This window comes from Anomaloglossus baeobatrachus, chromosome 3 (genome assembly GCF_048569485.1).
Source record: "Anomaloglossus baeobatrachus isolate aAnoBae1 chromosome 3, aAnoBae1.hap1, whole genome shotgun sequence".
Classification (NCBI taxonomy): Eukaryota; Metazoa; Chordata; class Amphibia; order Anura; family Aromobatidae; genus Anomaloglossus; species Anomaloglossus baeobatrachus.
Window position 1 is genome coordinate 44529776 of NC_134355.1, and position 20703 is coordinate 44550478.

Consider the following 20703-nt stretch of genomic DNA (forward strand, 5'->3'; position numbering starts at 1 on the left):
CTTTTCATACATTCTGGGTAGACATTTGACTCTGCAGTTTGAACTTTGTTTAGCGCCGCTGTAGAGGTGTGCTGTGCTGCATATTAGTGTTTACAATTTCTTGACAGCAAGAGAGCAAGGATCTGAATGTGCAGGGAGCAGGGAGCCGGCATCTGGAAGCTGCGGACGCTAGTAACCAAGGTACACATCGGGTAACTAAGAGAAGCGCTTAGCTTGGTTACCCGATATTTACCTTTGTTACTAGCGTCCGCCGCTCTCAGGCTTCCAGTGCTGGCTCCCTGCACACGTAGCCAGAGTACTCATCGGGTAACTAAGCAAAGCGGTTTGCTTAGTAACCCGATGTGTACTCTGGCTACGTGTGCAGGGAGCCAGCGCTAAGCGGTGTTCGCTGGTAACCAAGGTAAATATTGGGTAACCGAGCAAAGCATTTTGCTTAGTTACCCGATATTTACCTTAGTTACCAAGCGCAGCATCGCTTCCACGCGTCGCTGGTGGCTGGTCACTGGTGAGATCTGCCTGATTGACAGCTCACCAGCGACCATGTAGTGACGCATCAGCGATATAGGTCATATCGTGGTCGGAATCAATGGTACGTCATTTAGTGAGATGGTACCCTTAGGGGTGCTTCAGACACAGCGAGATCGCTGCTGAGATCGCTGCTGAGTCACGGTTTTTGTGACGCAGCAGTGACCTCATTAGCGATCTCGCTGTGTGTGACACTGAGCAGCGATCTGGCCCCTGCTGTGAGATCGCTGCTCGTTACACACAGCCCTGGTTCGTTTTTTTATTGTTGCTCTCCCGCTGATAAGCACACATCGCTGTGTGTGACAGCGAGAGAGCGACGAAATGAAGCGAGCAGGGAGCAGGAGCCGGCATATGGCAGCTGCGGTAAGCTGTAACCAAGGTAAACATCAGGTAACCAAGGTGGTTACCCGATATTTCCCTTCGTTACCAGCCTCCGCCGCTCTCACGCTGCCAGTGCCGGCTCCCTGCACATGTAGCTGCAGTACACATCGGGTAATTAACCCGATGTGTACTGTAGCTAGGAGTGCAGGGAGCCAGCACTAAGCAGTGTGCGTGGCTCCCTGCACATGTAGCTGCAGTACACATCGGGTAATTAACCCCATGTGTACTGTGGCTAGGTGTGCAGGGAGCCAGCGCTAAGTGGTGTGCGCTGGTAGCCAAGGTAAATATCAGGTTGGTTACCCAATATTTACCTTAGTTACCAAGCGCAGCATGCTTCCACGTGTAGCGACGCTCCAGCGATCCCTGCCAGGTCAGGTTGCTGGTGGGATCGCTGGAGCGTCGCTTAGTGTGACATCTCACCAGCGACCTCCTAGCAACTTACCAGCGATCCCTATCAGGTTGTATCGTTGTTGGGATCGCTGGTAAGTTGTTTAGTGTGACTGGGCCTTAGGGGTGCTTCACACACAGCGAGATCGCTACTGAGATCGCTGCTGAGTCACGGTTTTTGTGACCTCATTAGCGATCTCGCTGTGTGTGACACTGAGTGGTGATCTGGCCCCTGCTGTGAGATCGCTGCTCGTTACACACTGCCCTGGTTCGTTTTTTTATTGTTGCTCTCCCGCTGATAAGCACACATCGCTGTGTGTGACAGCGAGAGAGCAACAATCCTGAATGTGCAGGGAGCAGGAGCCGGCGTCTGACAGCCTGCGGTAAGCTGTAACCAAGGTAAACATCGGGTAACCAAGGTGGTTACCCGATATTTACCTTCGTTACCAGCGTCTGCAGCTCTCATGCTGCCAGTGCCGGCTCCTGCTCCCTGCACACGCTAAGCGGTGTGCGCTGGTAACTAATGTAAACATCGGGTAACCATACCCGATGTTTACCTTAGTTACCAGTGTCCGCAGCTTCCAGACGCCGGCTCCGTGCAAGCGCAGCGTCGCTTGCACGCCGCTGCTGGCTGGTCACTGGTGAGATCTGCCTGTTTGACAGCTCACCAGCGACCATGTAGCGATGCAGCAGCGATCCTGACCAGGTCAGATTGCTGGTCGGATCGCTGCTGCATCGCTAAAGTGTGAAGGTACCCTTAACCTCCTGCATGATTAGAAAGCACTAATGACTCACACCTTTCTGATAAGGTCCCTGTGGTGGGAAAGGCAGTGCAGCTGAATTTAGAGGTGTAATATTACAAACCTTTTTATCAGCTCTCCAGATTACGGAGTGTGTCAGTAATCACATTATGTCTGCTGTGCTCAGACACGGTGTACTCACACTGTCGTGACGATGTCACCCACAAGAGTGGTCTGTTCTGTGATATACAATAACACCCTGCTCTGCTCTCACTGCAGAGCTATTAGAAGTTGATCACAACAGACATACATGTAATACTAACATATCTCCAGACAGTGTGGAGGAAGGGTTAGTACAGAAGAGCAGACAGTGCCAGGATAGAGGAGAGCAGATGGAAGAGTTTGTACTGTGACTTAGCTAAAGGCCTCTGCCACACTCACGTGGAAATCACGCACGTGCCGCGAGACACGTATTTTCCCTGCGTGTTGCAAGTACGTGTCTCGGGTACGTGCGGTCCACGTGTGTTCTCCGTGTGCTATCCGCGATAGCACACGGAGAATCGGTAATTTACATACTCACGTGGTCCGCGCTGCTGTCCAGGGTTCTGATCTTCGGCTCCAGCCCCGCCCACTCCCCGCTGAAGCTGCTTCAGGCCGAGTTGAGGGGCGGAGATCAGCGCCCGTGACAGCACGCCCACCTCCTTTACACGCTCATAATGAGCGCCGGTCGGCAGCAACTGTTTGGAGCGGAAGAATCTGCGGGGCTGGTGGAGGTGAGTATGTGGTTTTTTTTTTATTTTAAAATAATGACACATGTTTCTCCGGCGCGTCACACGGGACCGCATCCCCACTACATCCGTGTGGTACGGGTGCGGGCCGTGTGACACTCGTGCTGCCGGAGAAAACGTGGACATGGCATGAGGAACACACACGGACACACGCAAGTACGGAACGGACACACGTATTGTTCCAAAATACTTACGTGTGTCCAAACCATTATGAAATCATATGTCCATGTGTGTACGTGAAAAAACTGGCAAACACCTACCGGCGGCACGAACGTGTGACAGAGGCCAAAGTCAGCAGCACTGCCCCTCCCCCCAGGGACCTAATCTGAAAGGTATGAGTCATCTGAGCTTTCTAATCATGCAGGAGGTTAGACCAGGAGATCGGAGCTGTCTGAAATGTCTAGAGCCCCTCAATGATGAGCAAATCACAGGCGCTCCAATTCATAAAACCACAAAAAAATCAGCTGTAATCTGGGAAATCTGCACCCGAAAAAGGAGTAAAAAAACAGGTATTTCAAATGGTTTTTATTGATTTACAAATGTAGGGTATGAATAGTTCTAACAGAATCAGTGTGATTTATAATGCATGGATGTGCCAAGTCCTCTAGAGCAGGGGGACCTGCAGGATATTATCTCACCTCTGCAGGATTTCTAAAAATGGTTTGCTTTAGGCTAGTTTCACACTTGCGTTGGGCGAAATCCGCTGGGTCCGTTGCTGCGTCGTTTTGACGCATCCATTATTTTTGTGGTGTCAACGGATGCAACGGATCCGTTATATCACAGTAATCCGTTAGCTGATTCCTGTGAAATAACGGACCGTTGCATCTGTTTGGCGTCCGTCTAACGGAATGCGTCGGCTCTGTTTTTCTTTTTTTTCATTCTGGGCATGCTCAGTAGAAATTAGCGGAATCCAGCAGCGGATTCCGTTGTTAAGCACTTAGCAACGGAATCTGCTACCATAGGGAACCATTATAAATTTTAACGGAAGCAACGGAATCCGCTGGTCGGCGTCATTTTGACGCAAGCATTTAACGTTACATTCAGCGTTGCTTCCGCTCGGCGGAAGCAACGGAGCGTCGGCCAACGGAAGCAACGCAGGTACTTTTGGCACAATCCATCATCAATGCAAGTCTATGGGAAACAGCGGAATCCTTTGCGGATTGCGCCAAAAAAAAATAAATAAATAAAATAACGCAAGTGTGAAAGTACCCTAAGGAATCTTTAAAATCCTGAAGACTGAGATTAGTGTTCTCTTAAAACGGGGTTTCCACTTTTAGAGATGAGGACCACAAAATAGTTTTGTGATATAAAATAACAGAAAGATAGAATTCACCTTTTCCCCGGATCCCTATCACTACCGCAGACTCTTGTTATGGCGGAGGTAGTGACATTACGTCAATAGCTTGCATCACCGCTGCAGCCAATCACTGAGCTCAGCGGTTCGGGCCATCTACCTACGGTATGCTGAGATCATCTGTCACAGTTATCTCTTTGGGGTTTGAATTAACATGGACCGTTTCTCCCTCAATATCATGTGTCCTGGGAGAGTTGGAAGGCCCCATTAACATTAGATAATTGGCTGTTGGAGTTTGACAGCGTTTATTGTGTCTAGCTCTGCAATACACTGCACTACATTGGTATTTTAGTGTATTATATGAGCAATCACATCATAAAATCCCATAGCACAGGGGTGGGTTCGAGAACCTTTTTCTGCCAGGGACCATTTGTACATACAGTACCTACAAGTAGTATTCAACCCCCTGCAGATTTAGCAGGTTTGATGAGATGCAAATAAGTTAGAGCCTGCAAACTTCAAACAAGAGCAGGATTTATTAACAGATGCATAAATCTTACAAACCAACAAGTTATGTTGCTCAGTTAAATTTTAATAAATTTTCAACATAAAAGTGTGGGTCAATTATTATTCAACCCCTAGGTTTAATATTTTGTGGAATAACCCTTGTTTGCAATTACAGCTAATAATCGTCTTTTATAAGACCTGATCAGGCCGGCACAGGTCTCTGGAGTTATCTTGGCCCACTCCTCCATGCAGATCTTCTCCAAGTTATCTAGGTTCTTTGTGTGTCTCATGTGGACTTTAATCTTGAGCTCCTTCCACAAGTTTTCAATTGGGTTAAGGTCAGGAGACTGACTAGGCCACTGCAACACCTTGATTTTTTCCCTCTTGAACCAGGCCTTGGTTTTCTTGGCTGTGTGCTTTGGGTCGTTGTCTTGTTGGAAGATGAAATGACGACCCATCTTAAGATCCTTGATGGAGGAGCGGAGGTTCTTGGCCAAAATCTCCAGGTAGGCCGTGCTGTCCATCTTCCCATGGATGCGAACCAGATGGCCAGGCCCCTTGGCTGAGAAACAGCCCCACAGCATGATGCTGCCACCACCATGCTTGACTGTAGGGATGGTATTCTTGGGGTCGTATGCAGAGCCATCCAGTCTCCAAACGTCACGTGTGTGGTTGGCACCAAAGATCTCGATCTTGGTCTCATCAGACCAGAGAACCTTGAACCAGTCTGTCTCAGAGTCCTCCAAGTGATCATGAGCAAACTGTAGACGAGCCTTGACATGATGCTTTGAAAGTAAAGGTACCTTACGGGCTCGTCTGGAACGGAGACCATTGCGGTGGAGTACGTTACTTATGGTATTGACTGAAACCAATGTCCCCACTGCCATGAGATCTTCCCGGAGCTCCTTCTTTGTTGTCCTTGGGTTAGCCTTGACTCTTCGGACAAGCCTGGCCTCGGCACGGGAGGAAACTTTCAAAGGCTGTCCAGGCCGTGGAAGGCTAACAGTAGTTCCATAAGCCTTCCACTTCCGGATGATGCTCCCAACAGTGGAGACAGGTAGGCCCAACTCCTTGGAAAGGGTTTTGTGCCCCTTGCCAACCTTGTGACCCTCCACGATCCTGTCTCTGATGGCCTTGGAATGCTCCTTTGTCTTTCCCATGTTGACCAAGTATGAGTGCTGTTCATAAGTTTGGGGAGGGTCTTAATTAGTCAGAAAAGGCTGGAAAAAGATAATTAATCCAAACATGTGAAGCTCATTGTTCTTTGTGCCTGAAATACTTTTTAATACTTTATGGGAACCAAACAGAATTCTTATGGTTTGAGGGGTTGAATAATAAATGACCCTCTGAATAAATTTTTCACAATTTAAAAAAAAAAAAAAAAAAAGAAATAACATTCTTTTTTGCTGCATTTCACACTTCCAGGCTGATCTACAGTCCAAATGTCACAATGCCAAGTTAATTCCGAATGTGTAAACCTGCTAAATCTGCAGGGGGTTGAATACTACTTGTAGGCACTGTACATACCATCACTCAGGGGCTGTACAAAATTATCAACTGGAAATGTATTCTGCTATATTTGGTCAATCATTTAAATGACCATATATACTCGAGTATAAGTCAACCAGAATATAAGCTGAGGCACCTATGTTTACCACAAAAAAACTGGGCAAACTTATTGATTAGAGTATAAGGGGTACTTTGCACACTACGACATCGCAAGCCTATGCTTGCGATGCCGAGCGTGATAGTCCCCACCCCCGTCGCAACTGTGATATCATTGTGATAGCTGCCGTAGCGAATATTATCGCTACGGCAGCTTCACATACACTGACCTGCCGTGCGACGACGCTGTGGCCGGCGACCCGCCTCCTTATTAAGGGGGCGGGTCGTGCGGCGTCACTGCGACGTCACACGGCAGGTGGCCAATAGGAGCGGAGATGAGCGGGATGTAAACATCCTGCCCATCTCCTTCCTTCCGCATAGCTGGCGTGAGCCGCAGGACGCCGGTAGGAGATGTTCCTCGCTCCTGCGACTTCACACACAGTGATGTGTGCTGCCACAGGAACGAGGAACTACATCGGACCGTCGCGTCAGCGTAATTATGGAATTCGCCGACGCTGCACCGATGATACGATTACGATGCTTTTGCGCTCGTTAATCGTATCATCTAGGATTTATACACTACGATGTCGAGAGCGACGCAGGAAGTGCGTCACTTTCGACATGACCCCACCAACATCGCAGCTGCGATGTCGTAGTGTGCAAAGTGCCCCTTACTCTTAGCCTAGGATTATAAAACGCACCCCAAATTTAGAGAAGGAAAACATAATTTTTAATGTTAAAATGGGGGTCTATCTTATAATCCTAGTGTGTCTTATATTAAAATAGCTCTCCGGGGCGGCGCAGCGGCAGAGCGGCTCAGGAGGCTGGGTCAGCGATGCTGCGGGCTTGGATAACGGGGGTGTCCGCAGCTCAGGAGAGTCACAGGATGGAAGGTCGGCAATATTTATGGTTCGGGGGTGTCGTGGCTCAGGAGGGTCGGTGATACTGGGGACTCACAGGTGTCGCAGCGGGTGCCATTGAGCCTGCCAACGGGCTAGGTGCTCTGTTGAGCCAGCCGGCAGTTGACGCGATGATAGACTTCAAGAAAATGGCTGCGGAAATGGCACGTGCGCATATTGAGATCTCAGAGGGCAGAGAACTCAATCTGCACACGCGCCACTTCCGTGGTCATTTTCTTTAAATCTATCGCATCAACCACTGGCCGGGTCAATGGAGCACACAGCCTACTGGTAGGTTCAAAGGGGTTCGGCGCCTGCCGCGACACCCCTTAGCCCCCAGTATCGCTGACCCTCCTGAGACGTGACACCGCTGCAACAGCCCTGAGCCACTGTATCACCGACCCTCTGCCCTGTGACCCCGCTCCGCCAACCCGGTAAGCTTTAAATGGATTATAAGACACACCCCTATTCCCCACCCCAGTTTTTGGGGGAAAGATGCATCTTATCATCCGGAAGTGGGACCCTCACTCGAGTATAAGCCAAGGGAGACTTTTTCAGCATAAAAGAACGGGCTGAAAAAGTTGGCTTATACTAGAGTATATACGGTAACTCGTACCTAATGTGTTGGCTGAAGCTGCTTCTCTTGGTGCGGTGTGTTGTTTGGTGTTATTGATGATGCTGTTTCTCACTACTGCTTTTCTAGATTCGCATCTGTCTGGAACCAAGTCCACTCATTGCAATGAATTTTGAAAAAAATGAACTTGACGCAAAAAAAATTCATAGAATGCAAGCAGTGGGAGGTCTGCACTATATACATCACATAGGAGATACATCACATAAGAGACAATGAGACTGCTATTTACATCACATAGGAGACAGTGAGATTCCTATATAAACATCACAGACGCTGAGACTGCTGTATACACATCTCAGAAGAGACAGACTGCTGTATATACATCATGTAAGATAAACCAAGATTGCTGTATATACATCACATAGGAGACAAGACTGTTGTATTTACATCACATAAGAAACACTGCCTGATGTATATAATCACATAAAATACACCAAGATTGCTGTATATACATCACATAGGAGACAAGAAGACTGCTGTGTGTACATCACATAGATTACACTGAAAATACTCTATATACATTACATAGGAGACAGAGACTGACGCAAATAAATCACATTGGTGACACCGAGACTGCAGCATATAAATCACATAGGAGATACCGAAAGTTCTGTATAAACCACATAGGATACACAGAGAGTGCTGTATGTACATCACATAGGATACACAGACTGCTTGATATAAATCACATAGGAGATACCGAGACTGCAGCATATAAAATCACATAGGAGATACCGAGACTGCAGCATATAAAATCACATAGGAGATACCGAGACTGCAGCATATAAAATCACATAGGAGATACCGAAACTGCTGTATACATAACACAGACACTCAAACTGCTCTATATACATCACATAGGTGACACAGAGACTGTACGATATAAGTCACATAGGTGACACCAAAAGTGCTGTATAAACCACATAGGAGACACAGAGACTGCAGCATATAAATCACATAGATGACACCGAGACTGCAGCATATAAAATCACATAGATGACACCGAGACTGTAGCATATAAAATCACATAGGAGATATTGAAACTGCTGTATACATAACACAGACACTCAAACTGCTCTATATAAATCGCATAGGTGACACCAAGACTGCAGCATATAAATTACATAAGATACTCTGAGACTGCTGTATATACATCACATAGGAGACAATAAGACTGAGATATGTACATCACATAGGATACACTGAGACTGCTCGATATATATCAACTAAGAGACACAGAGATTGCAGCGTAAAAATAACATAGGAGACACTGAATCTGCAGCATAGAAATCTCTCAGGTGACATGGAGACTGTTGTATATCTATCACATAGAAGATACAGACTGCTGAATATATGTAGCGCCAGTGTCCCTGCACTGCTCCCCTCCCCCCTGCAGGGATGCCGACTCACCACAGCATCCAGCCTGCACTGCCCTACCTGGCTTCCCTGCTGTCCTCCACGTGGTTCATCTCTGCTTCCCGCTCACGGAGACTGTGCACGCCACACAAGTCTTGCAGGATTGCTCCTAGGGCATGTGCACGCACTGCTGCCCTTCTCTTAAAGGGCCAGCACACAATTACCTGGAAGTGCCTCTCGTCTTATCACAGAGAGGCACTGGATATTTAAGGCATACTCCCATTAGGAGAGGTGCCTGAGCAACGTTGTTAATTAGAGTTCAGTTCCCAAGCTAGTCAGCTAGTCGTCAGGTCCCCTTGTCCACTGTCTGAGCAAGTGTACATTAACTGTACCCCTGCCCTGTCAGTACCCTAGTGTCTGTCCATGCTATCTGCCTCAGCCGTCCCTGTCTATACTAGCTACTGTACCTTTCCATCCTGGTCATGCTGTCTCAGCCGTCCTCATGGTCCCTGTTTATGCTAATGACTATATCTGTCCGTCCTATCTGCCTCAGCCATCCCGGTGGCCCGTCTACACTGAAGACTCTGCCTGTTTGCACCTTTGTCCTTTTTTTGCCCTGAGGGTAAGCTGCCACAGTCCTGATCACTGCCCTGGGAGTGGCACCTTGCTTCTGCCTCATAGTGAGCACTTAGTGAAGGCCCCCCCACACTAAAAGGTCACCCCGGGTCCCCCCTGTGGTTCAGTGGATCCACTTCTGCTTGCCGCACTACATCTCTAGCGGCGAGCGTTACAATATACATCATAAAGGAAACAGACTGCAGTATATGCATCACATAGGAGACACTGAGACTGCTATATAGACATCACATAGGAGAGATTGACAGTGCAGCATATAAATCACATCTGAGACACTAAGACTGCAGCTTATAAATAATGACATAAAGACTGCTGTGTGTGTATATATATATATCACATAGAACAGTGTTTCTCAACTCCAGTCCTCAAGACGCACCAACAGATCATGTTTTCAGGCTTTCCTCAGTCAGGTTTTCAGGATTTCCTTAATGTTGCACAGGTGATGGAATTATTCCCTGTCTAATATTGAGGAAAACCTGAAAACATGATCTGTTGGTGGGTCTTGAGGACTGGAGTTGAGAAACACTGACATAGAAGATACAGATTGCTGAATGTACATCATATAGGAAACATAGACTGCTGTATATACAGTACATCACATAGGAGATGCTGCAGAATAGATATCGCAGGAGTGGCTGGGGAATACACATCGCAGGAAACATTTGGTCACCTGTCGTCGGTGGGACGATCACTGGATTACTCTGCTGAGTCCACCAACAAAGTACATCCTGATGCTGGCACTAGTTAGTGTCAGGACATAACCCTTCTTTGCATGCGTCTCATCATTCAGTAGTGATAGCGGCCTGGTACTGCACATCCACCTCCTATTGATCAGAAGACGGAGCAGCTCTGGAAGGAGCATTTCCAGCTGCTGCTGCCATCGGGGGTGCAGCGTGTCAGACGCCAGCCCATCAGACATTGATGACCCATTGTAAGAATAGGTGACCAATGTTTAAAGGGAACTTGTCACCAGATTTGTCCCCTATAACCTGTGGCCACCACTAGTAAACCCTTATAAACAGTATTCTAGAATGCTGTATATAAAGGGCTTACTGGTGATGGCCGCAGTTTATATAGGAAAAACGTGGTGACAGGTTCCCTTTAAGTCGTGGTCAACCTCTTTAAGGGCTCATGCGCACATAACTGCTTAATATTCTGCAGTGATTTGACAGCACGTGCGCTTCAAATCGCTGCAGAAACACTGCATCATGGATGCAGTTTTTTGTAGAAAAAAAGCCGATTTCATGCGCTCTGGCTGCTGCCCCCACCATAGACAGAGGGGAGCTGCATCCAAAGCGCACAGCATAATTGACATGCTCATTTTATGAACGCACGGATTTGGGTCAAAATTTTAGCACCCAAATCGCTGCGTTCATAAAAACATTGAGCACACGGATCATGCACAATCTTCATAGATTGTGCTGGGGACGCAGGACGCACGCATTTACACTGCAGTGCAATACGCAGCGTAAATGTATTTCAGTACGCAACGTGCGCATGAGCCCTAAAGGTAGAAATTGTGACTTTTTCACACTGGTTTTCTAGTGTAAAATTAATAAATCCCCCCTTTCTGAGTCTGGGGGTTTCCAATTTTGTAAAATACCATCCTCCATCTGTATATTGTTTAAAACAATCATGTATATTAGATTTTATGACAGGGTGTTGATCCAGGGAACTAGTCTGATTGCCGTATGTGGAGTCAGGAAGGATTTTTTTTCCCCATTGGAGCTTATTTGACACATTGGGGTTTTTTTGCCTTCCTCTGGATCAACATGTTAGGCTACAGGTTGAACTAGATAGACTTAGAGTCTCCCTTCAACCTTAAAAACTATGAAACTATGAAACTGTGTTTTACCCACCCTCCACAGGTCCAGAATGGAGTCCTGGCTGCTCCTTGTTAACGCTGCAGACAATCAGTGAGCCTGGCAGCTGTCCCCTTGGGCAGAGCCGCTGACCTCAGTGATTGGCTGCAGCACTGGTGATGTGATGCCTGCACTGTAGACAATAACATACATCAGCAGTGGACCTGGGGAGGATAAGTAAAGCACTTTTCTTTCTTAATGCAGTGGGAGGTAGAGATGTGGGAAAGCTGCAATTAAAACCCTCAGGGCATGCTGGGAGTTGTAGTTCTGGAAAAGCTGGAGAGACGGGGGAGGAATCATTGGTAAATGGAACAGCTACCAATGATATATATATATATATATATATATATATATATATAATAAAATGATGTTGCCTTCTCATTTATAGTAAATATTCCATGTGAAATTATTAAATTCCCAATTAAAAGATATATCAATAATATAATATATATATGTGTGTGTGTGTGTGTGTGTGTGTGTGTGAGAATGAATGAATCCAGGGCGCCGTTCACACCTATCACTGGCACTGTACAGATATACAGATAGCCCCCTATATCAGGCCGGTGGTGACGCACATCCTGCCTCCATAGACCACCATCGCCCCCATATACCGAGGCTACCACCGCCGCCCCGGCCCCACACAAGATGGCAGACGTACCGGGCTCGTAGTCGGGGATCCGGGCCTGGAAGTCGGCGCCCACCCTCATGCCCACATCTGTAAGAGAAGAGGAGACGCTCTAGCGGGGCTGAGCCGCACTCACACTCCGCGCTCACTCACACTCCACACAGATCGAGGCTACCACCGTGCTCGTCGTCGCTGCCGCCGCTCTCCTCGGAGTAGTGCCCGTTGGAGGCGCTGGACGGGCTCTTGGTGCCATTGGAGCGGTTCTTGCCCAGAAACTCGATGCCCTTATCCATCATGCCCGGCATGGCTGCGGCTCCCGCCCGGCGTGGGGTGAAGAGGGACTTGTTAATAATGGAGGCGCACTCACACGGCGTCTGACCGCTGCTGCTGCTCCTGGTATCACTCCGCCGTCGGGATCGGGGCTGCCGCGCTCGGGGAGGTCATGTGACCGGAGGACTTGGCGGGTTGGCTGCTGTGAGGTGGAGGGAGCGGGTCTGGGCTCAGGGAGGGAGACGGTGGAGGGCGCCGGCCGGATTAGGGAGGGGAGTGGGCGCTGAACTCTTTGACCTGGTGGACGCGGCCGCCGTGAGGTGTCCTGGTGCGGAGTGACACGGCTGCTGGTGACGGCGCAGTGCTGAGTCCTGCGTCACTGCGGAGGAGTCTACAGCACAGCGGGGCTCACCGTGCGGGCGGCGGTCACCTCACCGCAGGCGGGGGCGGCCCTCAGGGGGGAGCGACACGGACGGAGAACCCACTGCCTCCACTACAGACATCGCCAGCCACCCCCACAATAGAGAGACCCCCAGCCCCCACTACAGACATGGAGAGCCCGCAGACCACCCTCACAGAGAACCCCCCCCCCCTTGCCCCCACTACAGACATCGGGAACACACTCCCATAATAGTCAGAGACCCCCAGCCCCGAGTACAGACATGGAGACCCCTGCAGACCCGCCCTATTAGTGCGTGCAGCCATAGAGACCCCCTGCCCCCTCTACAGACATCGGAAACCCACCACCCTGCAGAGCAAACCCCCCATAATACAGAGGCCCCCACTACAGAGATCCGGAACCCATCGCCCTGAAGACCCCCCTCCCCTCCTCCTCCCCCCCCCCCCCTGCCTGTGCTACAGCCATGGAGATCCCCTGCCCTCAGTACAGACATCGAGACCCCACCTTGCAGAGCCATACCCATAACACAGCCACAGAGAACCCCGCTCTCTAGTACACAGGCATGCAGACCCCACCTCCATAATACAGACAACCCCTTGCCCCCAATACAGACAACCCCTTGCCCCCAATACAGACATAGAGCCTCCACCCCCATAATGCAGCCACAAAGAACCCCTGCCCCCAGTAAATACATCAGGAACACAGCCACAGAGACAAACCCTCATAACACAAACACAGAAACCCCCCTGTCCTCTACAGACATCGGGAACCCACCACCCTGCAGAGCCACCCGCATAATACAGGCAGAGAGCACCCCCTGCCCCCACTACAGACAGAGAACCCCCCCCCCCCATAATACAGCCACAGAAACCCACCCTCATAATACAAACATAGACCTCCCCCCTACCATTACAGATATCAGGAACCCACCACCCTGCAGAGCCACCCCCATAATACAGCCACATAGAACCCCCTCCCTGCCACCAGTACAAACATGGAGACCCCACCACCCTGCAGACCCAACCACAGAGACTCCTCCCGAAACAGCCCCTCAGCTGTAGGTACTCCAACTGTACATAACTCCTCTATAGGAACATAATCAGCTCATGATCCAGACGTCCCATATTACTGCATCCACTCCAGATACACCATACGTGGCACTTCCATAAACCCCCATAACAGCCCCGATGCCACAAATGTCCTATAACAGCTCCTTACCTGTAGAAACCCTATAGCCAGAAAAACAGTTGTACATCTGCCATAGTCCCCCCCCCCCCCACATTAATAGTGGCCTGGCTTAGGCGCATCAGCTATTATGCCTCAATAGCATTTTGTCATCCACAAATATTCCCCCACGTCCTTGTCATCCACAGATTCCCCCCCATGTCATTGTCATCCAGAAATTCCCCCCCATGTCATTGTCATCCAGAAATTCCCCCCCCATGTCATTGTCATCCAGAAATTCCCCCCCCATGTCATTGTCATCCAGAAATTCCCCCCCCATGTCATTGTCATCCAGAGATTCCCCCCATGTCATTGTCATCCAGAGATTCCCCCCCATGTCATTGTCATCCAGAGATTCCCCCCCATGTCATTGTCATCCAGAGATTCCCCCCATGTCATTGTCATCCAGAGATTCCCCCCCATGTCATTGTCATCCAGAGATTCCCCCCCATGTCATTGTCATCCAGAGATTCCCTCCCCATGTCATTGTCATCCAGAGATTCCCCCCCCCATGTCATTGTCATCCAGAGATTCCCCCCCATGTCATTGTCATCCAGAGATTCCCCCCATGTCATTGCCATGCACGGATTCCCCCCCATGTCATTGCCATGCACGGATTCCCCCCCATGTCATTGCCATGCACGGATTCCCCCCCATGTCATTGCCATGCACGGATTCCCCCCCATGTCATTGCCATGCACGGATTCCCCCCCCATGTCATTGCCATGCACGGATTCCCCCCCCATGTCATTGCCATGCACGGATTCCCCCCCCATGTCATTGCCATGCACGGATTCCCCCCCCCATGTCATTGCCATGCACGGATTCCCCCCCCCATGTCATTGCCATGCACGGATTCCCCCCCCCATGTCATTGCCATGCACGGATTCCCCCCCCCATGTCATTGCCATGCACGGATTCCCCCCCCCATGTCATTGCCATGCACGGATTCCCCCCCCCATGTCATTGCCATGCACGGATTCCCCCCCCCATGTCATTGCCATGCACGGATTCCCCCCCCCATGTCATTGCCATGCACGGATTCCCCCCCCATGTCATTGCCATGCACGGATTCCCCCCCCATGTCATTGCCATGCACGGATTCCCCCCCCATGTCATTGCCATGCACGGATTCCCCCCCCATGTCATTGCCATGCACGGATTCCCCCCCCATGTCATTGCCATGCACGGATTCCCCCCATGTCATTGCCATGCACGGATTCCCCCCCATGTCATTGCCATGCACGGATTCCCCCCCATGTCATTGCCATGCACGGATTCCCCCCCATGTCATTGCCATGCACGGATTCCCCCCCATGTCATTGCCATGCACGGATTCCCCCCCATGTCATTGCCATGCACGGATTCCCCCCCATGTCATTGCCATGCACGGATTCCCCCCCATGTCATTGCCATGCACGGATTCCCCCCCATGTCATTGCCATGCACGGATTCCCCCCCATGTCATTGCCATGCACGGATTCCCCCCCATGTCATTGCCATGCACGGATTCCCCCCCATGTCATTGCCATGCACGGATTCCCCCCCATGTCATTGCCATGCACGGATTCCCCCCCATGTCCTGTGATACCAATGTGATATGACTGAAAGAATGAGTGTGATTAGATAGTGATCATAATCAAAAGATGGTGATCACAGGTATTATTTGATCCATCCAAAATTCAGTATCAGAGAGATGTCCTCTGGTTGACTATTTCACCATGACCAAAGCGTACGTGTTAGCAGATCTTGAACAAACCACGATTATGAGGAAGTAACGTTTACAGTTCAACAGTCAGGAAACTCGTGGTTAGTTGACGACAGGTGTAAGGAAACTGGCATGTAAAATTCACGGCTCCTTGCAATATCTCCAGGAAACTGGTCGGCCAGTGGTCAACTGGCAAAATGTGCAGGAAGCTACTGGTGCCCACAGCAGCTTGTGGTCAAGTTACAGTTAGGTCCAGAAATATTTGGACAGTGACACAATTTTCGCGAGTTGGGCTCTGCATGCCACCACATTGGATTTGAAATGAAATCTCTACAACAGAATTCAAGTGCAGATTGTAACGTTTAATTTGAAGGTTTGAACAAAAATATCTGATAGAAATTGTAGGAATTGTACACATTTCTTTACAAACACTCCACATTTTAGGAGGTCAAAAGTAATTGGACAAATAAACCAAACCCAAACAAAATATTTTTATTTTCAATATTTTGTTGCGAATCCTTTGGAGGCAATCACTGCCTTAAGTCTGGAACCCATGGACATCACCAAACGCTGGGTTTCCTCCTTCTTAATGCTTTGCCAGGCCTTTACAGCCGCAGCCTTCAGGTCTTGCTTGTTTGTGGGTCTTTCCGTCTTAAGTCTGGATTTGAGCAAGTGAAATGCATGCTCAATTGGGTTAAGATCTGGTGATTGACTTGGTCATTGCAGAATGTTCCACTTTTTTTGCACTCATGAACTCCTGGGTAGCTTTGGCTGTATGCTTGGGGTCATTGTCCATCTGTACTATGAAGCGCCGTTCAATCAACTTTGCGGCATTTGGCTGAATCTGGGCTGAAAGTATATCCCTGTACACTTCAGAATTCATCCGGCTACTCTTGTCTGCTGTTATGTCATCAATAAACACAAGTGACCCAGTGCCATTGAAAGCCATGCATGCCCATGCCATCACGTTGCCTCCACCATGTTTTACAGAGGATGTGGTGTGCCTTGGATCATGTGCCGTTCCCTTTCTTCTCCAAACTTTTTTCTTCCCATCATTCTGGTACAGGTTGATCTTTGTCTCATCTGTCCATAGAATACTTTTCCAGAACTGAGCTGGCTTCATGAGGTGTTTTTCAGCAAATTTAACTCTGGCCTGTCTATTTTTGGAATTGATGAATGGTTTGCATCTAGATGTGAACCATTTGTATTTACTTTCATGGAGTCTTCTCTTTACTGTTGACTTGGAGACAGATACACCTACTTCACTGAGAGTGTTCTGGACTTCAGTTGATGTTGTGAACGGGTTCTTCTTCACCAAAGAAAGTATGCGGCGATCATCCACCACTGTTGTCATCCGTGGATGCCCAGGCCTTTTTGAGTTCCCAAGCTCACCAGTCAATTCCTTTTTTCTCAGAATGTACCCGACTGTTGATTTTGCTACTCCAAGCATGTCTGCTATCTCTCTGATGGATTTTTTCTTTTTTTTTTCAGCCTCAGGATGTTCTGCTTCACCTCAATTGAGAGTTCCTTAGACCGCATGTTGTCTGGTCACAGCAACAGCTTCCAAATGCAAAACCACACACCTGTAATCAACCCCAGACCTTTTAACTACTTCATTGATTACAGGTTAACGAGGGAGACGCCTTCAGAGTTAATTGCAGCCCTTAGAGTCCCTTGTCCAATTACTTTTGGTCCCTTGAAAAAGAGGAGGCTATGCATTACAGAGCTATGATTCCTAAACCCTTTCTCCGATTTGGATGTGAAAACTCTCATATTGCAGCTGGGAGTGTGCACTTTCAGCCCATATTATATATATATAATTGTATTTCTGAACATGTTTTTGTAAACTGCTAAAATAACAAAACTTGTGTCACTGTCCAAATATTTCTGGCCCTGACTGTACATGAACATGACTTAGCTGTCACATGCTGGTCACCAATTCACCACTCAGTGCACACGACGTACAAAGTTTCCTATAAAAATACCGGACTCGCTTAATGAGATGGGGATGTTTCCAGGACGCTCAAGTGGACGCACTGTTCCTGTGATGCAGATGCCATGTTGTTTCCTTCTCACTAATCGAGTCCCTCCGATGAAAAAGGCGTGCTACAACATACGGTAATGTTGATGCATATTTCTGTTATTGTATAAGATTCTATGACTATAAAGTAGTTCTAATGCCTATGTACCATTGATTATTCATGTGCTATTAAAATAAATAGTATCTTGCTATAAAGAATTTTAGTATTCGTGCCTGATTAGGATATCAGTGAGCGCTTCGTAAGTACGGGCTTTCAGCCCCTTTTTAGTAGAATTTAGCAAGACACCCCCCCCATGTCATCCAGATTTCTCCCCCCTATGTCATTGCCATCCACAGATTTCCCCCCATGTCATTGCCATCCACAGATTTCCCCCCATGTCATTGCCATCCACAGATTTCCCCCCATGTCATTGCCATCCACAGATTTCCCCCCCATGTCATTGCCATCCACAGATTTCCCCCCCCCCATGTCATTGCCATCCACAGATTTCCCCCCATGTCATTGCCATCCACAGATTTCCCCCCATGTCATTGCCATCCACAGATTTCCCCCCATGTCATTGCCATCCACAGATTTCCCCCCCATGTCATTGCCATCCACAGATTCCCCCCCCCCCCCATGTCATTGCCATCCACAGATTTCCCCCCCCATCCACAGATTCCTCCCCCCCATGTCATTGCCATCCACAGATTCCTCCCCCCATGTCATTGCCATCCACAGATTCACCCCCCATGTCATTGCCATCCACAGATTCCCCCCCCATGTCATTGCCATCCACAGATTCCCCCCCCATGTCATTGCCATCCACAGATTCCCCCCCCCCATGTCATTGCCATCCACAGATCCCCCCCCCCCCATGTCATTGCCATCCACAGATTCCCCCCCCCATGTCATTGCCATCCACAGATTCCCCCCCATCACATTGCCATCCACAGATTCCCCCCCCCATCACATTGCCATCCACAGATTCCCCCCCCCATCACATTGCCATCCACAGATTCCCCCCCCCATGTCATTGCCATCCACAGATTCCCCCCCCATGTCATTGCCATCCACAGATTTCCCCCCCCCATGTCATTGCCATCCACATATTCCCCCCCCCATGTCATTGCCATCCACATATTCCCCCCCCTGTCATTGCCATCCACAGATTCCCCCCCATGTCATTGCCATCCACAGATTCCCCCCCATGTCATTGCCATCCACAGATTCCCCCCCATGTCATTGCCATCCACAGATTCCCCCCCATGTCATTGCCATCCACAGATTCCCCCCCATGTCATTGCCATCCACAGATTCCCCCCCATGTCATTGTCATTCACAGATTCCCCCCCATGTCATTGTCATCCACAGATTCCCCCCCCCCCTCTGATACCAATGTGATATGACTGAAAGAGTGAGTGTGATTAGATAGGGATCATGATCAAAAGATGGTGATCACAGGTATTATTTGATCCATCCAAAATTCAGTATCAGAGAGATGTCCTCTGGTTGACTATTTCACCATGACCAAAGCGTACGTGTTAGCAGATCTTGAACAAACCGCAATTATGAGGAAGTAACGTTTACAGTTCAACAGTCAGGAAACTCGTGGTTAGTTGACGACAGGTGTAAGGAAACTGGCATGTAAAATTCACGGCTCCTTGCAATATCTCCAGGAAATTGGTCGGCCAGTGGTCAACTGGCAAAATGTGCAGGAAGCTACTGGTGCCCACAGCAGCTTGTGGTCAAGTTACATGAACATGACTTAGCTGTCACATGCTGGTCACCAATTCACCACTCAGTGCACACGACGTACAAAGTTTCCTATAAAAATACCGGACTCGCTTAATGAGATGGGGACGTTTCCAGGACGCTCAAGTGGACGCACTGTTCCTGTGATGCAGATGCCATGTTGTTTCCTTCTCACTAATCGAGTCCCTCCGATGAAAAAGGCGTGCTACAACATACGGTAATGTTGATGCATATTTCTGTTATTGTATAAGATTCTATGACTATAAAGTAGTTCTAATGCCTATGTACCATTGATTATTCATGTGCTATTAAAATAAATAGTATCTTGCTATAAAGAATTTTAGTATTCGTGCCTGATTAGGATATCAGTGAGCGCTTCGTAAGTACGGGCTTTCAGCCCCTTTTTAGTAGAATTTAGCAAGACACCCCCCCCCCCTCATGTCATCCACAGATTTCTCCCCCCTATGTCATTGTCATCCACAGATTCCCCCCCCCCCTTGTCATTGTCATGTATATCTTATCTTACCCCCAGGTTACCTCTGCGGAAGCTGGTATCAGGAGGCCTCAACCCTTAATTGATTGCAGGTCCTCTATGAAGTCCACTTGACTTTTCATCCTATATTGGAGTGGATTTCATTTAATTTAATGCTGAAGTAGTTAAGGACCCTTCACCTTCTCGCTGAGATTACTCAAAACCTTAATTGCAGCTGTAGCATCTTATCAGCACTTGCTTCTGCCATATTTACCCACTCCTGACTTCATTCCATGCTGGTTATAGATCCTCTATACTGATGGTCTGCCTTTGGAGAACCTGAGGTGTCGTTTTGGTTGCATCTGATAAGTTTCCTGCTGGAGAAGATGTGGAGTGCTATTTGTTGTCTTTCCTTATCTATTTGTCTTACCTTCCTCATGTTTTTTATTGGAGTATCGAGACTGGTGTCTTGCTGACCTACACACTAGTCAGGGTGTGTTAAGAGCCTAGGCACGTGACTAGGGAAAGGACCCGGCTAGGGATTGCAGGGATCAGACTCAGGAAATGTTTGGAGGTGACCCCGCTTTCCTCTCCCTATCGCCAGAACCTTCTTT

The 20703-nt window shown here is 48.7% G+C and overlaps 1 protein-coding gene across 1 annotated transcript in view; it reads right to left on the minus strand.

Moving 5' to 3' along the window:
- RCOR3 (REST corepressor 3) overlaps nucleotides 1-13019 on the minus strand; it is a 130562-nt gene extending 117543 nt beyond the window's left edge. The window contains exons 1-2 of the mRNA XM_075339162.1: nucleotides 12418-13019; nucleotides 12273-12329 (exon numbers count right to left, since the gene is read on the minus strand). Of these exons, the coding sequence (XP_075195277.1) occupies nucleotides 12273-12329; nucleotides 12418-12544 (184 nt within the window). The 5' untranslated portion in view covers nucleotides 12545-13019. The remainder of the gene's footprint in view (nucleotides 1-12272; nucleotides 12330-12417) is intronic.
- Nucleotides 13020-20703: the final 7684 nt, after the last annotated feature.